This window comes from Monomorium pharaonis, chromosome 3, assembly GCF_013373865.1.
Source record: "Monomorium pharaonis isolate MP-MQ-018 chromosome 3, ASM1337386v2, whole genome shotgun sequence".
NCBI lineage: Eukaryota > Metazoa > Arthropoda > Insecta > Hymenoptera > Formicidae > Monomorium > Monomorium pharaonis.
The window spans coordinates 17,012,832-17,030,261 of NC_050469.1; the positions used below are offsets into that span (position 1 = coordinate 17,012,832).

General features: G+C 35.6%; 1 protein-coding gene across 1 annotated transcript; it reads left to right on the top strand.

Moving 5' to 3' along the window:
- The first annotated feature begins 5,607 nt into the window (after positions 1 to 5,607).
- Positions 5,608 to 6,136, top strand: LOC118644917 (histone H2B-like). The gene has a single exon (XM_036284785.1). The coding sequence runs from the start codon at positions 5,748 to 5,750 to the stop codon at positions 6,117 to 6,119; it is 372 nt and encodes a 123-aa protein (XP_036140678.1). The 5' UTR covers positions 5,608 to 5,747; the 3' UTR covers positions 6,120 to 6,136.
- Positions 6,137 to 17,430: the final 11,294 nt, after the last annotated feature.

A 17,430-nucleotide genomic window follows, 5' to 3' on the forward strand; every position in this document is an offset into this window, starting at 1 on the left:
ATCTAGAATTCAGCTATCAAATTCATCTTGATCTATATCAGAAACTAAAACAATAATTAAAAATTTATTAGTAATTAAAATTTTATGACCATTTTTCTTACGTTGTGTAAAAAGTATGGATAAGACCGTTCATTATATTTTTTCTTTTATTTTGGATACAGTGCGTATAAAAAATTAATTGTGCTTCATTGGTATAAAAAAATTTTTTGTTAAAGTTTAAAACATTTATCTTACGTTAATCAAAATATTTTAAACAGACGCATCTAGTTTTAATAATTTTGACCAGTACCATCTAAATAAACAAATTGTTAGTAATTATTCCGTTATTGTCTAAATAAACGCATTATTATTAATTTTACCAGTACCGTCTAAATAGACGCATAAAGTATTGTTAATTTTATACTAATGGAATGGGCCCCTCCATTGCCCAGTCCCGTGAAACACAATCAACATTTCTTTGTTTCTCCGCTTTAAAATGTACATTTTTTAAACAATTTTATCAATGCTATCAAAATAGACGCATCAGGTATTATCAATTTTACCAGTACCGTCTAAATAGATGCATAAAGTATTGTTAATTTTATACTAATGGAATAGGCCCCTCCATCGCCCAGTCCCGTGAAACACAACCAACATTTCTTTGTTTCTCCGCTTAAAATGTACATTTTTACAACAATTTTATCAATGCTGTCAAAATAGACGCATCAGGTATTATCAATTTTACCAGTACCGTCTAAGTAGACGCTTCAAGTATCAAAGTAAACGTATCAAGTTGTAATAATTTTACAAGCCCACACGTTTATATGCTGGGAAAAGGCATAAGTTTATTATTCTCGATAATTCTGATAAAATGTTGTCTCATACATTTTACATCCTTGGAATATTTTTTATTACAAGGACTATCTCCTAATGCTACAGTTGTGGCAAAAGCTGCTGCATAAATTCCACAACTTGTGCCATCAGGTTGGATTTGAACTTTTTCATATATAATGTCATTTTGACTTATTTTAGGGTAACGACGATGTATATAATTCTTTTCTTCGGCTACCAATCTTTCATATGTGCAGTTGGGTAAACTATCATACACATGAAGTTTATTACCATCAAAAAAAATACATCGCCAGTGATCGCTACAATTTCCGCCTATGATTTGTAAGCTTTTATTGCTTTGACTAGCTTCAATCATATCGGGAAAAGCTATATATAGCACATTTTGTGTTTCAAATTGAGATGTTTCTCTTACAACGCGTAAAAATTGTGCTAAGGAAACGTCATCTAATCTGCTGTTTATTGGCAAGACATTTTTTTTTTATATCTGAGATGAGAGGAATTTCTTCATCTAAGTATTTTTTTACACTTGCCATTTGCTTGTCAGTTTTATTTTGCATCTCTTTAGTAAAACTGACAATCACGCAGTCATCATCTTCTATATTTACTGCAGCATTATTTGATTTTTCTGTGGATGAAAAATCACGTTTTATTTTTTTTTCTTTTAGAATATCTTCATTTTGTATTGTATTTTGCGGAATATTTTCCGTCCGAATATGAATTTTTTTTGCCGCTTCTGCTTGCGCTTCTAAAATATATGTCGGATTCCTGATAGGCATGTGTCTATTATGGCGACTGTCCAAGATTTCTGGTAACATGCATTCATTATAGAAGCGCAATAAGGCAGGCAACATTTTATTACTCCAAAAAGTAGCATCTCTATTAACATGCACTAATTTTATACTTTTTGGTGTCCATATCGCTAAAATGCAATATTCTCGCCGCGTAATGTTTAATTGACCCTGGATTTGATAATAAAATCGGTGATTCCGATTAATTTCCTCCTGATTTTTTTTAGCAAATATGCCTTTTAGAGCGGGTAATGTCTTTATGGCTTCTTCCGCTGTCAATTGTTCTGCAGACAAAGGGCATTTAATTTCTACCAGACCATTTTCTTCTATGAGACCATCAGGAGAAGCACCAAGGCATGGGTTTTTATAATCAATAAATAATCCGCAAGGTTGTATATCTTTGTTCAATTTTGTCGCCAAGACTTTTATGGCTTCTTTTTCGTTTTCGCGACCATACTTCATACCTGCGGTGTCAACTACGGAAGGGTACAAAATATTCTTGACTGTCAATGCGCAAGAAGTTGTCGGTCTCATAAGGCATACAATTCCAAAATTGGATGCTGTCAACATTTCACGTCTCAATGCTAACCAAATTTCGGATTCACTCTGTTCTATCGTATCTCGTTCGATTTGCTTCCATTTTTTTGCATTTTCGGTAAGTTTTTCTATATGTTTTTCCCGAAATTGTTCAAAAACGTCATCTGGAAGATCTGGTTTTTGTGATTGGGGGCCATAATGACAATCTGTTTTTGATTCTTGTTTCCATTTCCTTTTCCTCCCATCTGTTTTTCGAGATTCCCTGATTCTTGTAACTTTTATTTGTCGTCGTTTTTCTAACTTTTCAACCATTACAGGAACAATTTTATCCATACCTTGATACAGTTCTGTAAGAACTTGCTGTGTATTGTGTTGCAGAACTGATCCTGCAATTCTGGCGTTGTAAGAACCTCGTGCGCCAAAAAATATACGCTCTCTACCCAGTACTTTGCAGATATTGGAATGATACGCTTCTGCAGGATTATTAGTTACGTTTCATAGCAAGCTATCGGCGTTAATACTTAGATACTTGATAGCATCCATAATTTTTTGATAGAAACCGTGTAATTTCAAATGCGGAACATAATTTATTTCCGTTTCACGGTCAATTTTGCATTCACGATCACGTTCCTTACATCGTTTATGCTCACCGTACACGTGGCTGGGAATGTTCAATATGTCGAATTGTAATTCCCTCACCTTCTCATGCTGAGGTCGGTCTTTTTCTCTTTGCAAAGAAGCTGCTTGTATCACCTCCTCTCGAATTTTTTGCTTATATTTTTTATCGATTTTTCTTGTCTCAATAAAACCAGATCTTTTTTTCGTTTTCGATTGAGTCATTGCACTCACGATATCCATTTTTTTATCGAAATTGCGAAACATATAATTATTGCATTCTACTTTTTCAACTGTTCATCAGTTTGCGATATGGATCATTCCCAATGAACACATTTTATAGCGGCAATATAACATGGAAGTTACATGTAATTTAACATTGTTATTCTTGTGATATGTAGGTGCTATATAACATGGAAATAACCTGTTACGTAATATTTGTTATACGCAAGTGATATAGCTGTTATACATCGTTTTGGCGTTACAGTTATTCAACAAAAATTGTATAATCGTAACATAACACGTTCGTATCAATGTTATTACGGAACGATGCGTCATAGTTGACTCAGAAATCAGACAACATTTTATAACATCCTAAATGACAGATCTATTTGATAATAAAAAAAATTATTATAAAGATAATGTTTTTTAAAATAACGGTTTGTCTACAATTACTGCGCACAAAAAATGCACAAAATCTAAATTCATCATGTGCTGAACAAAAACAGAATAATAAATGTATACTATTCAATTTTTCTTAGAATTATGATCTATATAGTTAACCATCTAATTAATCATTTGAACGCTTCAAAGATTAATGCTAAATAGATCGCAATTTCCATCAAATTATTAAGGTTATGGAAAAAGATAAATTTAACAATGAAATTAATAAGTAAATAAATTAATGCTATTTATTTTTAATATGTTTTGCAAAATTTAATTGCTTTTATAAAAAATAATATAGTCGCGTCAGTTTACATATGGGTATATGTAGACAATAACAAGTACCCATATCGATGAGTCAAATTGGCGTAGCAGGTAGAATACAAGGTCGTAATCCTAAGGTCCCGGGTTCAAACCTAGCAGCGGCAAGTAAGAATAAAATAAAAAATAACATAATTTAAATTTAATTAATTAATAAAAATTCATTCTAAATGTAGTATGTGCTGTTGATAAAAATAATTTTAAAAAAAGGAAATTTTTATTTTATTTTATTTTTCTTTACTGTAACTGTTGTGTAACGGTTAGATAACATGTAATTATAACATGTTATATTGCTGAGTCGGAAATTGTAACTTACATGTAAGTTACGTGTAATTTCAGAGTAACGTAACCTGTTATATTCGGTTACATTGCTGTTACACTGCTGCTATATTACTGTGTTCACTGGGTTGTCTCTTATGCTTTTATATACACTACTGGTCGCCATCGGCGATAAGTGTTTTGTAAACTAATTCATGCATTTCAATACTACAGTTTAAACCTTGTGCAATAGCATCGCTTTCCACGTGTGGAACTTATATTGCGATCAAAATTTTTAAAGCACTTATGAATTTTTGGTTCACAACCATTTCGCTCATCATAGTCACATTGCGAGCAATATTTATTGAAAACGCTCATGTAGAGAACTTTTCGTGTTCGGTAGCCAAGTATTATACCCACACCGAAAAGGGAATCGTAACCTTTACCGTACGATCTCTTATTCCAACTGCTATCCGCAACAACAGCTATGAGTCCCTTTCCATCTATTATTTCATTATTCTCTATTGCTAGTTGTTTTTCAATCTCGCCTGCCTTTTTCATATTTTCCAAGGCAGTTTCTTGAAAATTTTCGAAAACTTTTTCTTGATATTTAATATAAGTGACTTCAGACATGCAAGAAATATTCATGCCTGCACACATCTCTTGCAGCGTTGAATAACCAATCCCAGCTGTAATCGTTGCGGAAACAGCAGCTGTATTAATATCTAGCTTGTCAGATTCCGTGGGTTCTGACCAAATGCTGGTTTCATAATGACACATTTTACACTTGTAAAATACTTGCGTCAATAACCCACGGTAATGGAACTTCACAGGTATCCAATCATTAAACGAGCAATTTATTCCTAGTTTATGTTCAACATAGGACCTGCGTACTTCCTTCAATACGAAACGTAGATCGACAATGCGACGACCTTCAGGTAAGTTCTCTTGGATAGCACCTTTATCCAGAACACCTGTGTTGTCAACAACAAATACGTCGTCATTTTCGCTATTGTCGACTTTTTCGTATTTACTTTCTTTGATTAGTATTGTTACGTTTGATATTTTTTCAGTTGCATTCTCCAAATCTATCACGTCGGGAGTAGTTCGATTTATTGACTCCTGACAATGGAGAGATTGATTTTCAGTATTGTTTGTTTCAATACTATTACCATCTTCCAGAATTGTTTGCAACTGCTTTATTAACCGTCGCCTGCAAAATTTTTTAAATATAATATATATTAATTTTAATTTATTTGGGGTATTTTATAATTATTATATTTTTGACCTAAACAGTAACATATCTTTAGATTACTGAGAAAGCTACTTTTAAAAAAATAGTAAATGTAATTAGCAACTTTGAATGTGTATGTGTGTGTGAACCTGGCGTATTATTTTGTGAAAACATTACTCAGAGTTCTGTTCTTATTTTCAATAATTATATAATTCCTTATAAATTGCATAAATAGTTTCCATGTGACAAAAGTTTTCGTCACATGGAACATAAGACGTTTTGTTAGTCTTGTGTTTCACTTTATACTAGGACACTTTTTGCTTGAACAAAACTATTTATGCAATTTATAAGGAATTATATAATTATTGAAAATAAGAACAGAACTCTATGGCTGGTATTCATAGTTGAATTTTATTTCAAGATCGTCTCAAGCAATATCTTTTCGAAGTTCCGTCTTAGCAGTTGCTACACGGCGTTCTACGAAAATCTGAAGCATCATCATGCCCCCAAAAGCGAGTGGCAAAGCTGTGAAAAAGGCCGGTAAGGCCCAGAAGAATATCAGCAAGACCGACAAGAAGAAGAAGAGGAAGAGGAAGGAGAGCTATGCTATCTACATCTACAAAGTATTGAAGCAAGTTCACCCGGACACCGGTATCTTCAGCAAGGCTATGAGCATTATGAATAGCTTCGTGAACGATGTCTTCGAGCGCATCGCCGCCGAGGCGTCGCGTTTGGCTCACTACAACAAACGCTCAACGATCACCTCTCGGGAGATCCAGACTGCCGTCAGACTTTTGCTACCTGGAGAACTTGCGAAGCACGCCGTGAGTGAAGGCACCAAGGCTGTCACCAAGTACACCAGCTCCAAGTGAATTTCTCTTCCTCTGAAGACCAGATGCTAATATGGCTTTGTGATTGGCTGATGGCATCTTAAGGGGATGCTAAACTGCTCGTCAAACTTGATCGAGGTCAATAATGTAGTCATTTAGGCACGTCATTAACAAAATTTTGTATGTATTTCTTTTATAGATTTAGAAATCCTCCAAAATTAAAGTTTATGTATTCCGCACACTGTTATCGTCTATACTTTAATTGTAAAGAAGGATTTTGGAACAAATTGTACAATTCTGTCAATAAAACAGATAGGATTTCTTTAAACACGGAAAACTTTTTTTCTAAAGTTCCTAGGCTCATTCTAAAAGCACAGTATTGTTCTTTGCTGAAATGCCAAGTGCGCCTCATGCTTATTTTATACGTACAAAGTCTAAAACTTTTATACGCAGGAAATGTTTTCACAAGTCAACTACAGAAGTCGATAACAAAACTATAATTTTCTAACTTTTTTTCGTTTTTCATATGAAATTGATTGCAGCGCACCGCGTTACTATCTGTACTTTAATTTTGGAGAAAAATTTTCAATTCCATGCAATCAATAAAAAGATTTCGGTGTCCAAAAAATTAGTGATAAAACAGAGCAGTTTAGTATCCCCTTAAGACAGTACTTAAAGATGATCTTAAATATAAGACCTGTTGTGAGCGTTTGCTCGTTTTGGGAATTTTTTCCCGTCGGTAGTTGGGATTCGTCCTGCCTGAAGGGTTAGGACCCAAAGGGTGAAGGTTCGGCTCGGTGTATGAGAGAAAAGAAGACGCTTCTTGCTTGCTTGTTCGTTGTCTTTTATTTCCTTCTCTTGCGCTTACAATCAGCTGTGTTGATGTCACGTAACACTCGCGATAAGGTTTACGGTATGCGACGATGCTCGGTCGTTGTTATGATACTCTCCGCTCGGTCACGGCGTGGTCGCGTTTATATATTATGATATCTGGCGCAATTTCGGGGGCCAGTGACCGGGCTTCCGCATCGGTAGCTTCCGCGAGGCTAAGCGTTTTGACATTGGAACGCGGTAGCCTTGCGGTGTGCTTTTGCAGCGTAGGGCCTATTTCTAGGGCGATACGAACTGCTTCCGAGTGCGCTGTTGTAATCTCACGAAAGTTAATTGGGACTTCCCGGCGGATTCTTGTGCGTCTTTCGAAAGAGGTGCTTCTTGCAACGTTTTTCGAAAGATGCGTGTCGCAATTTTAATAGATATGGTTGTAATCGGCTTACAACAGACCCGACTATGAATACCGGCCTAAGTAATTAATAAGTTTTCAGGAAATAATACGCCAGGTTCACACACATACACATTTAAAGTTGCTAATTACATTTACTATTTTTTTTTCATACGGACGAAAATGAGATAACATACGCTATATAATAATTTTCACACTCCCAGATAGCCAAGCGAAATTGAGCATATCGGGCAAATTACTGCATGTATGTTGTGAACTTGCCCACAATTTGCTGTCATCGTGGAACAAAGTTAGCATCAGGAGGGCACATAACCTTCATGAGTTTATGGCCGGTATTCATAGTCGAATCTTATTCAAGACTCATCTTAGCACGACCTTGAGACGTCAATGTTGTTATTTCATTGGTTAAGTAAGTCTCAAGTCGGCTCGAAGCTATACTTAAAACAATTCTTGAACTTAAGATCGGTTTATTAATTCCGTCCTATGAAATTGTAAGTGCATGCATTGAGGAATAATAAACTGGTCACATTGACAGCAAATTGTGCATGCATGTTGACAACTTGCCTCCAGTTTGTTGAATTCTAATGAAGAATTTTACATGATGTCAGAACAACAGACAGTTTGAGGAAACACCTTGGCTTTAGTTTGATGAAATTAATAGGGAATAAGTTACAGCAAAATGAAAACACGTTGCCTTCATTTGACTATCTGGGCTTATGGTGTTAAAATAATTCCTTCATAGAACATAATAATAGATACTAACCTTTGTACTCAGCCTCTCTTTGTATAAAGTCGACGACGAGAAAGTGGCAAATACTTCCGCTTATACGTCTCACTCATTATTTACACTATATATATCACTTCACTGATTTACTCAGTTATTTATTCTGCACGTGAGATCTGACACACGTTACAACGTGAACGTCTTCCTCGCGTGTTGTCGTTTTGTGCAAACGCGTTACGTCGGTAACAATTCGCGCCACGAAACAGTCCGCCCAGTAGATAAGACCGGCACACAAGACAGTCCGTTTCCTTTATGGTGTATATATATACTACTATAACGATACAGAATACAGTACAAGCTGTAGCACGAGCCATTTAATAATGAAAGTTTTAAAATATATTATAATTAATAATTTCTAAAATTGTGTTTATACTGCGGTAATAATTTTCTGTTATAGAAAATTAAAAAAAATTTTAGAGCTTTATTCCTACATATTTCTAGTTAGTTACTGTTAGAAGTGTGTGCATTATGAAATTATACGCAATTTTATGGAAGTATAAAATTAATTTCATTTTATTAAAATAAATTTTTTAGTTTGAATAAAATAAATAAAATAAATTAAATTAACACTAAAAGTAAAACCAGATGTAAGATTCTTTTATCGGAATAATTTTAATTTTAAAAAATAAAGTAAATTTTTAAAAAATTAAATACAATAAATAAGACAAAATAAAATAAATTGCTTATTATATTTTTAATGTTAGTTATTATTGTAAAAATATTATTGTAAAAATTAATTAGTATTAGACGTTAGACATATAGAACATTAATTTCCATACAAAGAGAAAAAGATGTCAAACTATTGAGACTTAAATATTTTTTATTACCTTTTTCGATATTTATTTATTATAAAATTTGTTTGTGAAAATGAAATAAACTTTTCTACAAAATATTCTGTGAAATATTCTTCTAAAATACATATTTTTTTAAATACGTCTTATTTAAAGAGATTGCATCTAATGTAAAAATAAATTATTTATTTGCTAGAAATTTAACTTTTATTTCGCCGTATTTAAATAAATTTTTATTAAAAAAATATATTTAACATTTTTTGATAAAAAGTAATGTTTTTTACTTTAAAAATTTTTTTACTAAGAAATGAACAAAAAAAAACGAGGTGTATTTCATAGAAATGTATATTTTGTCATCATAAATCTTTTTATAACAAATAAATATCGAAAAAAACGTCACAAGAAAGGTTCTTATTATTTTGACTTTTATCTCTCAGTGAGAAATATGTAATTTCATATTTGTATTTAATCTTTTTTTTTGAAAAACCTTTGTGTTTATAATAATTTGCAGGCAATCCACATGTTTCAATCGTTTTTGTGTAATTTATATTTGTGTGTCAATACATAAAACATTATATATTTTTCTTAATTAGTCCTTTCAAGATATGTATATATTACATGCTTGTCAAATATATTTTACAGAATTATACAGAATATATTTTGAATCAAAAATAAGAAATTAATGATGTCTCGAGTCTGTTACGTAGTCCTTTTTTACGGTCATGTTTTATAATTGTCCTTTAAAAATTGTCCAAGCTACATTAAATTAATATCAAAATTTAAAAAATATTAAAATATAAAAGATCAATGTAAAATATTGAAAATTTATAATTAAAAATTATAGACAAAAAAAATGGAGGATAAACCGGAATATAACATTATTCTATGACACAAATATAATAATTATTACAATGACATATTGAATTATCTGCACAGAATAAAGAAAGTCGTACAAGATAAGTAAAATCATCTTAAATTTAAATTTTTTATATTACGTTTCCTAATATATTTGTAAAATTATATTTTTTGGAAATTATTTTTTAATTAACAAACATGATTACGTTAAACAATGTTTACAATTAATGTAACAATAATAGATCGATTTTATGAGTTGCATGTTTTAACCTGACATTATGTTAGATTTGCATGCCGCGGAAAATAAGTGCGTGTGTGTATGAGTGAGTGAGCGAGCGAGTGAGCGAGTAAGTGAGTGAGTGAGTGAGTGAGTGAGTGAGTGAGTGAGTGAGTGAGTGAGTGAGTGGGTGAGTGAGTGAGTGAGTGAGTGAGTGAGTGAGTGAGTGAGTGAGTGAGTGAGTGAGTGAGTGAGTGAGAGAGAGAGAGAGAGAGAACAAGCGAACGCCCTAAGCTGCGATTCCGAGCCTCTGCTCGAGAAGTACTCACTCACACACACGGATCGCGCTCCGTCTATCCGTGAGACACCGGCGCCAGTCGTGCGCTCTTCTCCCCCCCCCTCTCCCCTCTTCTAACTCCGTACTGATTCTGAAGCAACCGCGGCATATGTCTATCGCGTAGGCGCCCACGCCGACGGTTCTCTCTCTCTCTCTCTCTCTCTCTCTCTCTCGTTATCAATTCTTTTCTCTACACATTAAAAATTGTAAAATTGTAACCATTCCTTCTTTAATTTTAATTAACAAAAAATGACATGTCATCCAAAACATCTATTTTGGAGAAGTTTTAACTAACATCGCGTATAGTTTTTCACATACGAATAAGCATGGAATGAGCATGGAAGAACAACGAAATTAGTATAATACAACGCGTGACAATTTGTAAAATAGATAATTAACATACTTAAACAAAAACTAAATATAAGAATTTATCATGATTTTCATGATTAATTTTTTAACATTTTTATGCGTCGTTTTTTCATCACAATTGATCGTTTCGATATTTATTATGTCACATATAATCTTAAAAAATATATATACATATATATATGTATATATATGTAATATATACAGGATGTCTGAAATTGTTTGACATAATAGCGTTTGTTTAGAGGTAGCACAGATTAAAACAGACAAGGAGAAGGCACAAACTTAATATCGCCGATTTACAGCCGAGATACAAAAAGGACCTTTTTGTAGCATAGTACTTCATTAAGAGAGTACATAGGCAAAAGGGTAGGATGCAACATTCAGCCGTTAAAAAGAAATTTTTTTCAACTTCCGGTGGTTCATGTATTCATATATCGCGTCTGTAAGATCAATTTGAAGAAGGCTCTTTGGCGACGGCCATGCTCACCACATGGTGAGTGCCTACCAATCTGCCGACCCGGGTTCAATTCTAGACGTACTTTATTTTTTAATATAACGTACAACAATTTTTTATTAACGTAAGATGAATTGTTTTGAACTTCTTTGTACAAAATAATTTTTTTTCTATATCAATAAAGCACAATTATTATTTATTTTGCGACTATTTTTTTATACGTATTATATCCGACATAAAAGGGAAAAATATAACGCTTTTCAATAACAATCTTTTTTTTGCTTTGTGTAAAAAGTATGGAAGGGACCAACTGTTTGTACGGTTGTGACCGGATAACCGATAGGCACGAGTCGAGATCAGAACAATTGGGAACTCACCAAAGACTATACGCAAGTCGTCACAGTCGCCAGCCTCTTTATATCCACCAAGAGGCAAGGATTCAGCTTCCAGGATCGTCGCTCAGCTCTGCTACACTGGAAACTCAGCGTCGTCGGATGTGCTGGAAGAGCGAGCCACACTAATGGAACGTCTTCACGTGTCGTCGCACAACGCACAGCGCTTAATTTGCGATTAACACTAATCACAATTCTTTCTGTTTCAGGTGCTGCCGTCAACGTCAGGATGTCCTCCCAGGTCGCCGTCAATCCCACAGGAACTACACCAGGTAAGTATATTTTCAGAGGGTGTTTTACCCGTGGCCCCGTTGGTTATCAGGATCGTCTCAGCTCAGCTCGCCAGGAATCCGTTCCGTCTCAGGAATCCCACACACGCCAGAAAGACAGGTGAGCGAATAAACGCAAGACAGTATGTTAATTAACAATAACAAATCAATGGTTTATTCAACTCTTTTGGTTGTCACAGAAACCCGTCCGCGTCGCTTATTCACAATCGATTCGCACAGTTTCGGGTTTCCGAGAACACTTCGGCCTACTCGCATTCGGCCGTGCGTAATTAATACGCCTTTAACGTGCACAGCACGGAACTCACGCACTCGCGTAATCTCGTGTTTTCGTGTTCCGAGATAAGATCGCTAGGATGTGTATTACGCGCGGAACTTTATTTCGGTCGATCGCGTTGTTGTCGCTAAGTCACTTAGCGCGCGAAGACTCTCTTTCTACGTTCCGAGGTTTTGCCGTGATGATATCCGACGCGCGAAAGCTCCCGAGAGCTCGCGGGACGCGTCTTTATACTCGGGAGAGAGACGCTACCCCCTCCCGTCGAGATCCGCCAATCGCACGCATTTTCCATCACGCCGCTGCCGGGGGCGCTTGGGTTTCCCCCTCCCGTCGGGTTGCGCCAACCGCGCGTGGCGTCGGTTTCCCCCGGTCGCGGGACTTTCCTGAGGCCCCCACTCCTCGCGGCTTGCTCGGCTGCGCGGTCTGGTTGCGCTGTGGACATCGTGCATGTTGCCCCCTCCAGCTTGGCGTATCCCCTCCATCGAGTGGAGATTGCACTTGCAAGTGCAAACATCGAGTGTTGATTGCACTTAAGGTGCAATCCACACTGGTTGCTGTATTTATGCCAGACTAAAGCCATGATACTAAGAAGTGCATTGAATATGCATAAGAAATTAGGAATGTTATGTTGAGCCTTAAAATAATAATATTTAAAAGAAAATAAACGTAGCACAAAAATTGTGCTTCTAACATGTCAAAATAACAGGTTTTTATTATGTGAACTAAAACAAAGATAATATGGCTCAGTATGAACTGTTTTATGAATGACTTTAATCTGACTGTATCGCACGTAATTAGAATTAAGGAAACTACAATGGTAATCGCTGCTACGCGAATACTAGGAAACATAGAATTATAATGACAATGACTATCAAAAGGATGACTACTAAAATACTTATGACAATAGTAGGTAAGTATAACGTTTTTATAATTAATCTGAAAGGCATAAGACAATTACAAGAATGACTAATAATAATATGATGACTAGCGTAAGCAGAGTCATAATAAGCACATAAAACATTTTTATATTTTTGAAAGAATATTTAAGCACACAAAATGATGAAATATGATTAATATATAATAGTATATAAAAATAAGGTAATGTGAGAGCGTTTACGTCTAACTTAAAATTAAGGTCGACACGCACAACAAAAATCAATATATTTATTTATTAGAAAACATAGGAACTGTGAACGCGCGTTTGTTGTTAGTTCTAAAATTAGGGGTTAACGCGCGGAAAAGAAAATGTAAAATCTTAAATGCACTGTGTGCTCGGATGCGCTAGGGGGTTTGGGCTTGCAGCTGTCCGCTGTCTTCCTCGCCCATGTGGTGTTCTGTGCGCTTCAGGACAATGCTGACTACTTCCTTTACCTGGGCCCCCTTGGATTCGGTTGTCGCTTCTGTGAATATCTCGGCTGTTTCCTCTGCCGATGTCGATGGGCCGGGGCGTAGGCTGACCCTGGGGGACGGTTTCACGGTCAGATCAAAAAATTTGGAATGATGAATAAATGAAATTGAAAGTTTTGACTTTGAATTTTTTATTTTTCATCAATTTTGATTTATAACATTATATAAAATATAAAGAAAAATTTTCATTGAAATAGCGTTATATTTTTCCATTTTCCGAAACAATACGTATAAGAAAATAATCGCAAAATAAATAATAACTGTGCTTTATTGATATATAAAAATAATTATTTTGTACAGAGAAATTATAAACAATTAATAAATCTCGTCTTACGTAATAAAAAAGTTTGGTTGATTGTATATATTATTATAAAAAATAAGTAAAAAAAAAAACTGTGGAATTGAACCCGGGTCGGCAGATCGATAGGCACTTGCTCATTGCTTGTCGCCAAAGAGCCTTCTTGAAAACGATGTTACAAATGTGATATATAAAGCGCCAGAACTTTCTAAAAATTTCTGTCGTGATTTCTGTCTTGTCACAAAATGTGCTTGATGTAAGAATTTTGGACTTTCTACACATGAATGAAGCCTGCAGACAAGAAAAGTGAACATTTAAGAACAATACAACGCTTTCAGATTGAGCGTAGGCGTTCTAATAAAAAGATTACTGTGTAACAAAATTTCGTGTCTGAAAATTTGGCACGCCCGCGCTTGCACGTGCATGCTCTCTCTCTCTCTCTCTCTCTCTCTCTCTCTCTCTCTCTCTCTCTCTCTCTCTCTGTCTCATTTTACTCTATATACGCAATTCTTGTACGCAATCTATGCACGTATATGTGCGCGTGCGTGCGCGCGCGCGCGCGCGCGTGTGTGTGTGTGTGGGGGGGGGTGCAAGCGTACAGTTCGATGGTAAAAAGAAGCGAGAAAGTGCTGAACTAAAGTAGCGACATCTATCCGAACATCCGTCAACCAATATATATGCTATATATATGCATTTCAGGCAGGCACACGAAATTTTCAGACATGAAATTTTGTTACACAGTAATCTTTTTTATTAGAACACCTACGCTCAATCTGAAAGCGTAATATTGTTCGTAAATGTTCACTTTTCTTGCCTGCAGGCTTGATTTATGCATACGAGGTCTAAAATTTTTATATTAGGCACATTTTGTTACAAGTCGGCGCCAGAAGCCGACAATTTTATAATTTTTTGTCGTTTTTCCTACAAAATCGTTACGATACAGAATTGTTATCGTTTATATTTTAATTCTGGAGAAGGATTTTTCATTCTGTAAACGCAATTAAAAGATTAGTGAGAAATTAAATTGTCGGTAAAACAGGACAACTTTAGCATCCCCTTAACAGCATAAAGTTAGCTTTCAACGAAGCCGAAAAATTGTTTGTCATAAGAGCAGATCGGAAATTCGGATTATACGTTGACGCGTTTAAATACGGACTAGGAGCAAGATTATATCAATACAAAGACTCCGAACCGGATATAAAATATACAATCGCATACGCGAGCAGGTCCCTGAAGAGCGCGGAACTAAACTATACAGTTACCGAGATCGAATGCCTAGCACTCGTATGGGTGCTTAAAAATGGCACACATCGTTACTGGGAAGGAAAGTCCGTGTACACACCGATCACCGTGCGCTAAATTTTTTTTTAATCAAGCTCTGCGGATAGCAGTAGAATCGCGAGATGGATTACGTTTTTAAACGAATTTGATTTGGAAATTTGCCATGTACCCGGAAAAAAAAACGTATTAGCGGATACATTATCGCGCAATAATATTAATAACGGTTACGCGAAAAGAGCCGATAACACCAAAATAATCGCTGTGATTTGTCATTTAAATAATGAATCAGAGACGCGAGAGTGGGTCAATTTCTACAAGACGCGCAAAACGAATGCGACGATTTACTACTAAAATTAGAAGAAAAACCGGATCGTTACTCGTTAAGAGATAACCTAATAAGAATCAGAACGGACGATAGCAATAGAATAGTCGTACCAGACCACATTAGGTGGCGATTTGTTAAAAGATTACACGAGTATATCCTACATTTCGATACGGATAAAACGGCGCAATTCGCGAGACAATACTTTAGAATAAATAGTTTAGAAAAATTAAAGAGAGATGTAGTGGCATCTTACAAAGTCTGTCAGGCGACGAAATATTACACACGCGCTACACGTGGAGTCGAGTATTATGATTTGCCGGAGAAACCCAATTAAGTCGTATCACTAGATATTTTTGGGCCATTGCCACAATCGAACAAGGGGAACAAATATATTTTGGTCCTTATGGATCAGTTCTCCAAATTAACGAAATTTTATTGCATGCCGACTCAAAAGCTAGATACAATTCTAGATAAAATACAAATAGATTTTTTCGACGAAGTCGGGAATCCTCAGACCATTTAACAGATAATGGAGGACAATTTATAACCGATCGTTGGAAAGAATTCGCGGAGGAAATGGGAATACAAATCCGAAAAACGTCTCCATACAATCCACAATCAAACCCGGTTGAACGAGTTATGCGCGAGATAGGACGAATTATTCCCATATATGCTTTTGAAAAGCAAATAAAATGAGGCAAGATTGTAAGAAGAGCTGAAAGTACAATCAATAGTACCGTGCACACAAGTACACAGGGTTTAAGTCTAACGAACTACGTAAGGATCAACAAGATCTGCTGATCATAGACGAATGTCTAAAGCCGCGGGAGACGGAGGAGAACGATACGGATGATACCGTGGAGACGAAAATTGAATGAAAAATCGTCCAAGCAGCAGAGATTCTAAAACGGAGGGCAACCCAAAGGAAAGTGCAAGCGGACAAGAGCAAAGAGGCCAAGCCGTACGAGGAAGGTGACAGAGTGTGGATTTGACTACACCGGAGGAGTGATGCTTTGAGGAGGCTCACGAGGAAAATCCATCTAGTGTACGAGGGACCGTACGTGATCGGCAGAATAATAAAGCCAAATGCATATTTGGTAGTGGTCGAAGAAAATCAGACGATAGGAGTATTCAACTCGAGGCAGCTGAAACCACACTGGGAAGCTAAGATGAAAGACCAAGCACTGATCTCAGCGATTGAAAAAGCTGAAACAAATAAAAATAAATATGAAGGTGAAAATAAAGTACACAAGGACTCACAAAAAACGAGAAGAAGAATCAACACAGCACAAATAAATATGCTAGAAATTGACTATATAAACAAGTCAACGAGGGATCCAGTGAGCAAGAAATTGTTCGAAGAATCTGACCAGGAAGACGAAGTCATCCCAGAAATGTTAGAAAACGTTAGGCGCAAGCGAAAACAGTTCATCAGTGAAAAGGGAATGAGACACATCGTCCGAATCAGAAAACTCTTGTCTGGTGACTCCAAGGCATATCACGTCATGGGAAAAGTCGAAAATACAAGACTAAATATAATTATGGACGAGAGGCGAATTCAACGTGATTACGAAAAAGGCTGTCGAAATAATTGAAGAAAATTCTGATAAATTAAGAAGAAATGCCAATTCAAATGAGATACCAGCGTATCTTAAACGCGAAAGATACACAAGAATCGAGACAGTAAGAATTAAAGTACAAGTCTTTGGAAGGACTATAAACATCGAAGCAATGGAGTTGGAAGGCGAAGAACCTTGCTTGATATTAACAAGAAACGCAAGAAGAGAATTAGCAAATCAGATTTGTCAATTGAATAAGAAGTCGTCACAAAAGAAAGAAGAAGTCGAAAGTCAAGAAGACGATTTAAACAATCCAAAAAAGCCTATCTAAATTCAAGAAACGTTATCCGACACAGACCGTTAGAGCTCCATAAAATCCAAAACTATTATGCAGCAGTGGGAAGAAGAAATCAGTCTAATGCAAGACAAATTAAAAGAATGGGAAGATGTTAAGAAAATAAAAACAACCACAGAGAATAG

Bases quoted from the DNA above. Each gene is read 5' to 3' on its own strand.
- LOC118644917 (XM_036284785.1), top strand. From the start codon at position 5,748: ATGCCCCCAAAAGCGAGTGGCAAAGCTGTGAAAAAGGCCGGTAAGGCC.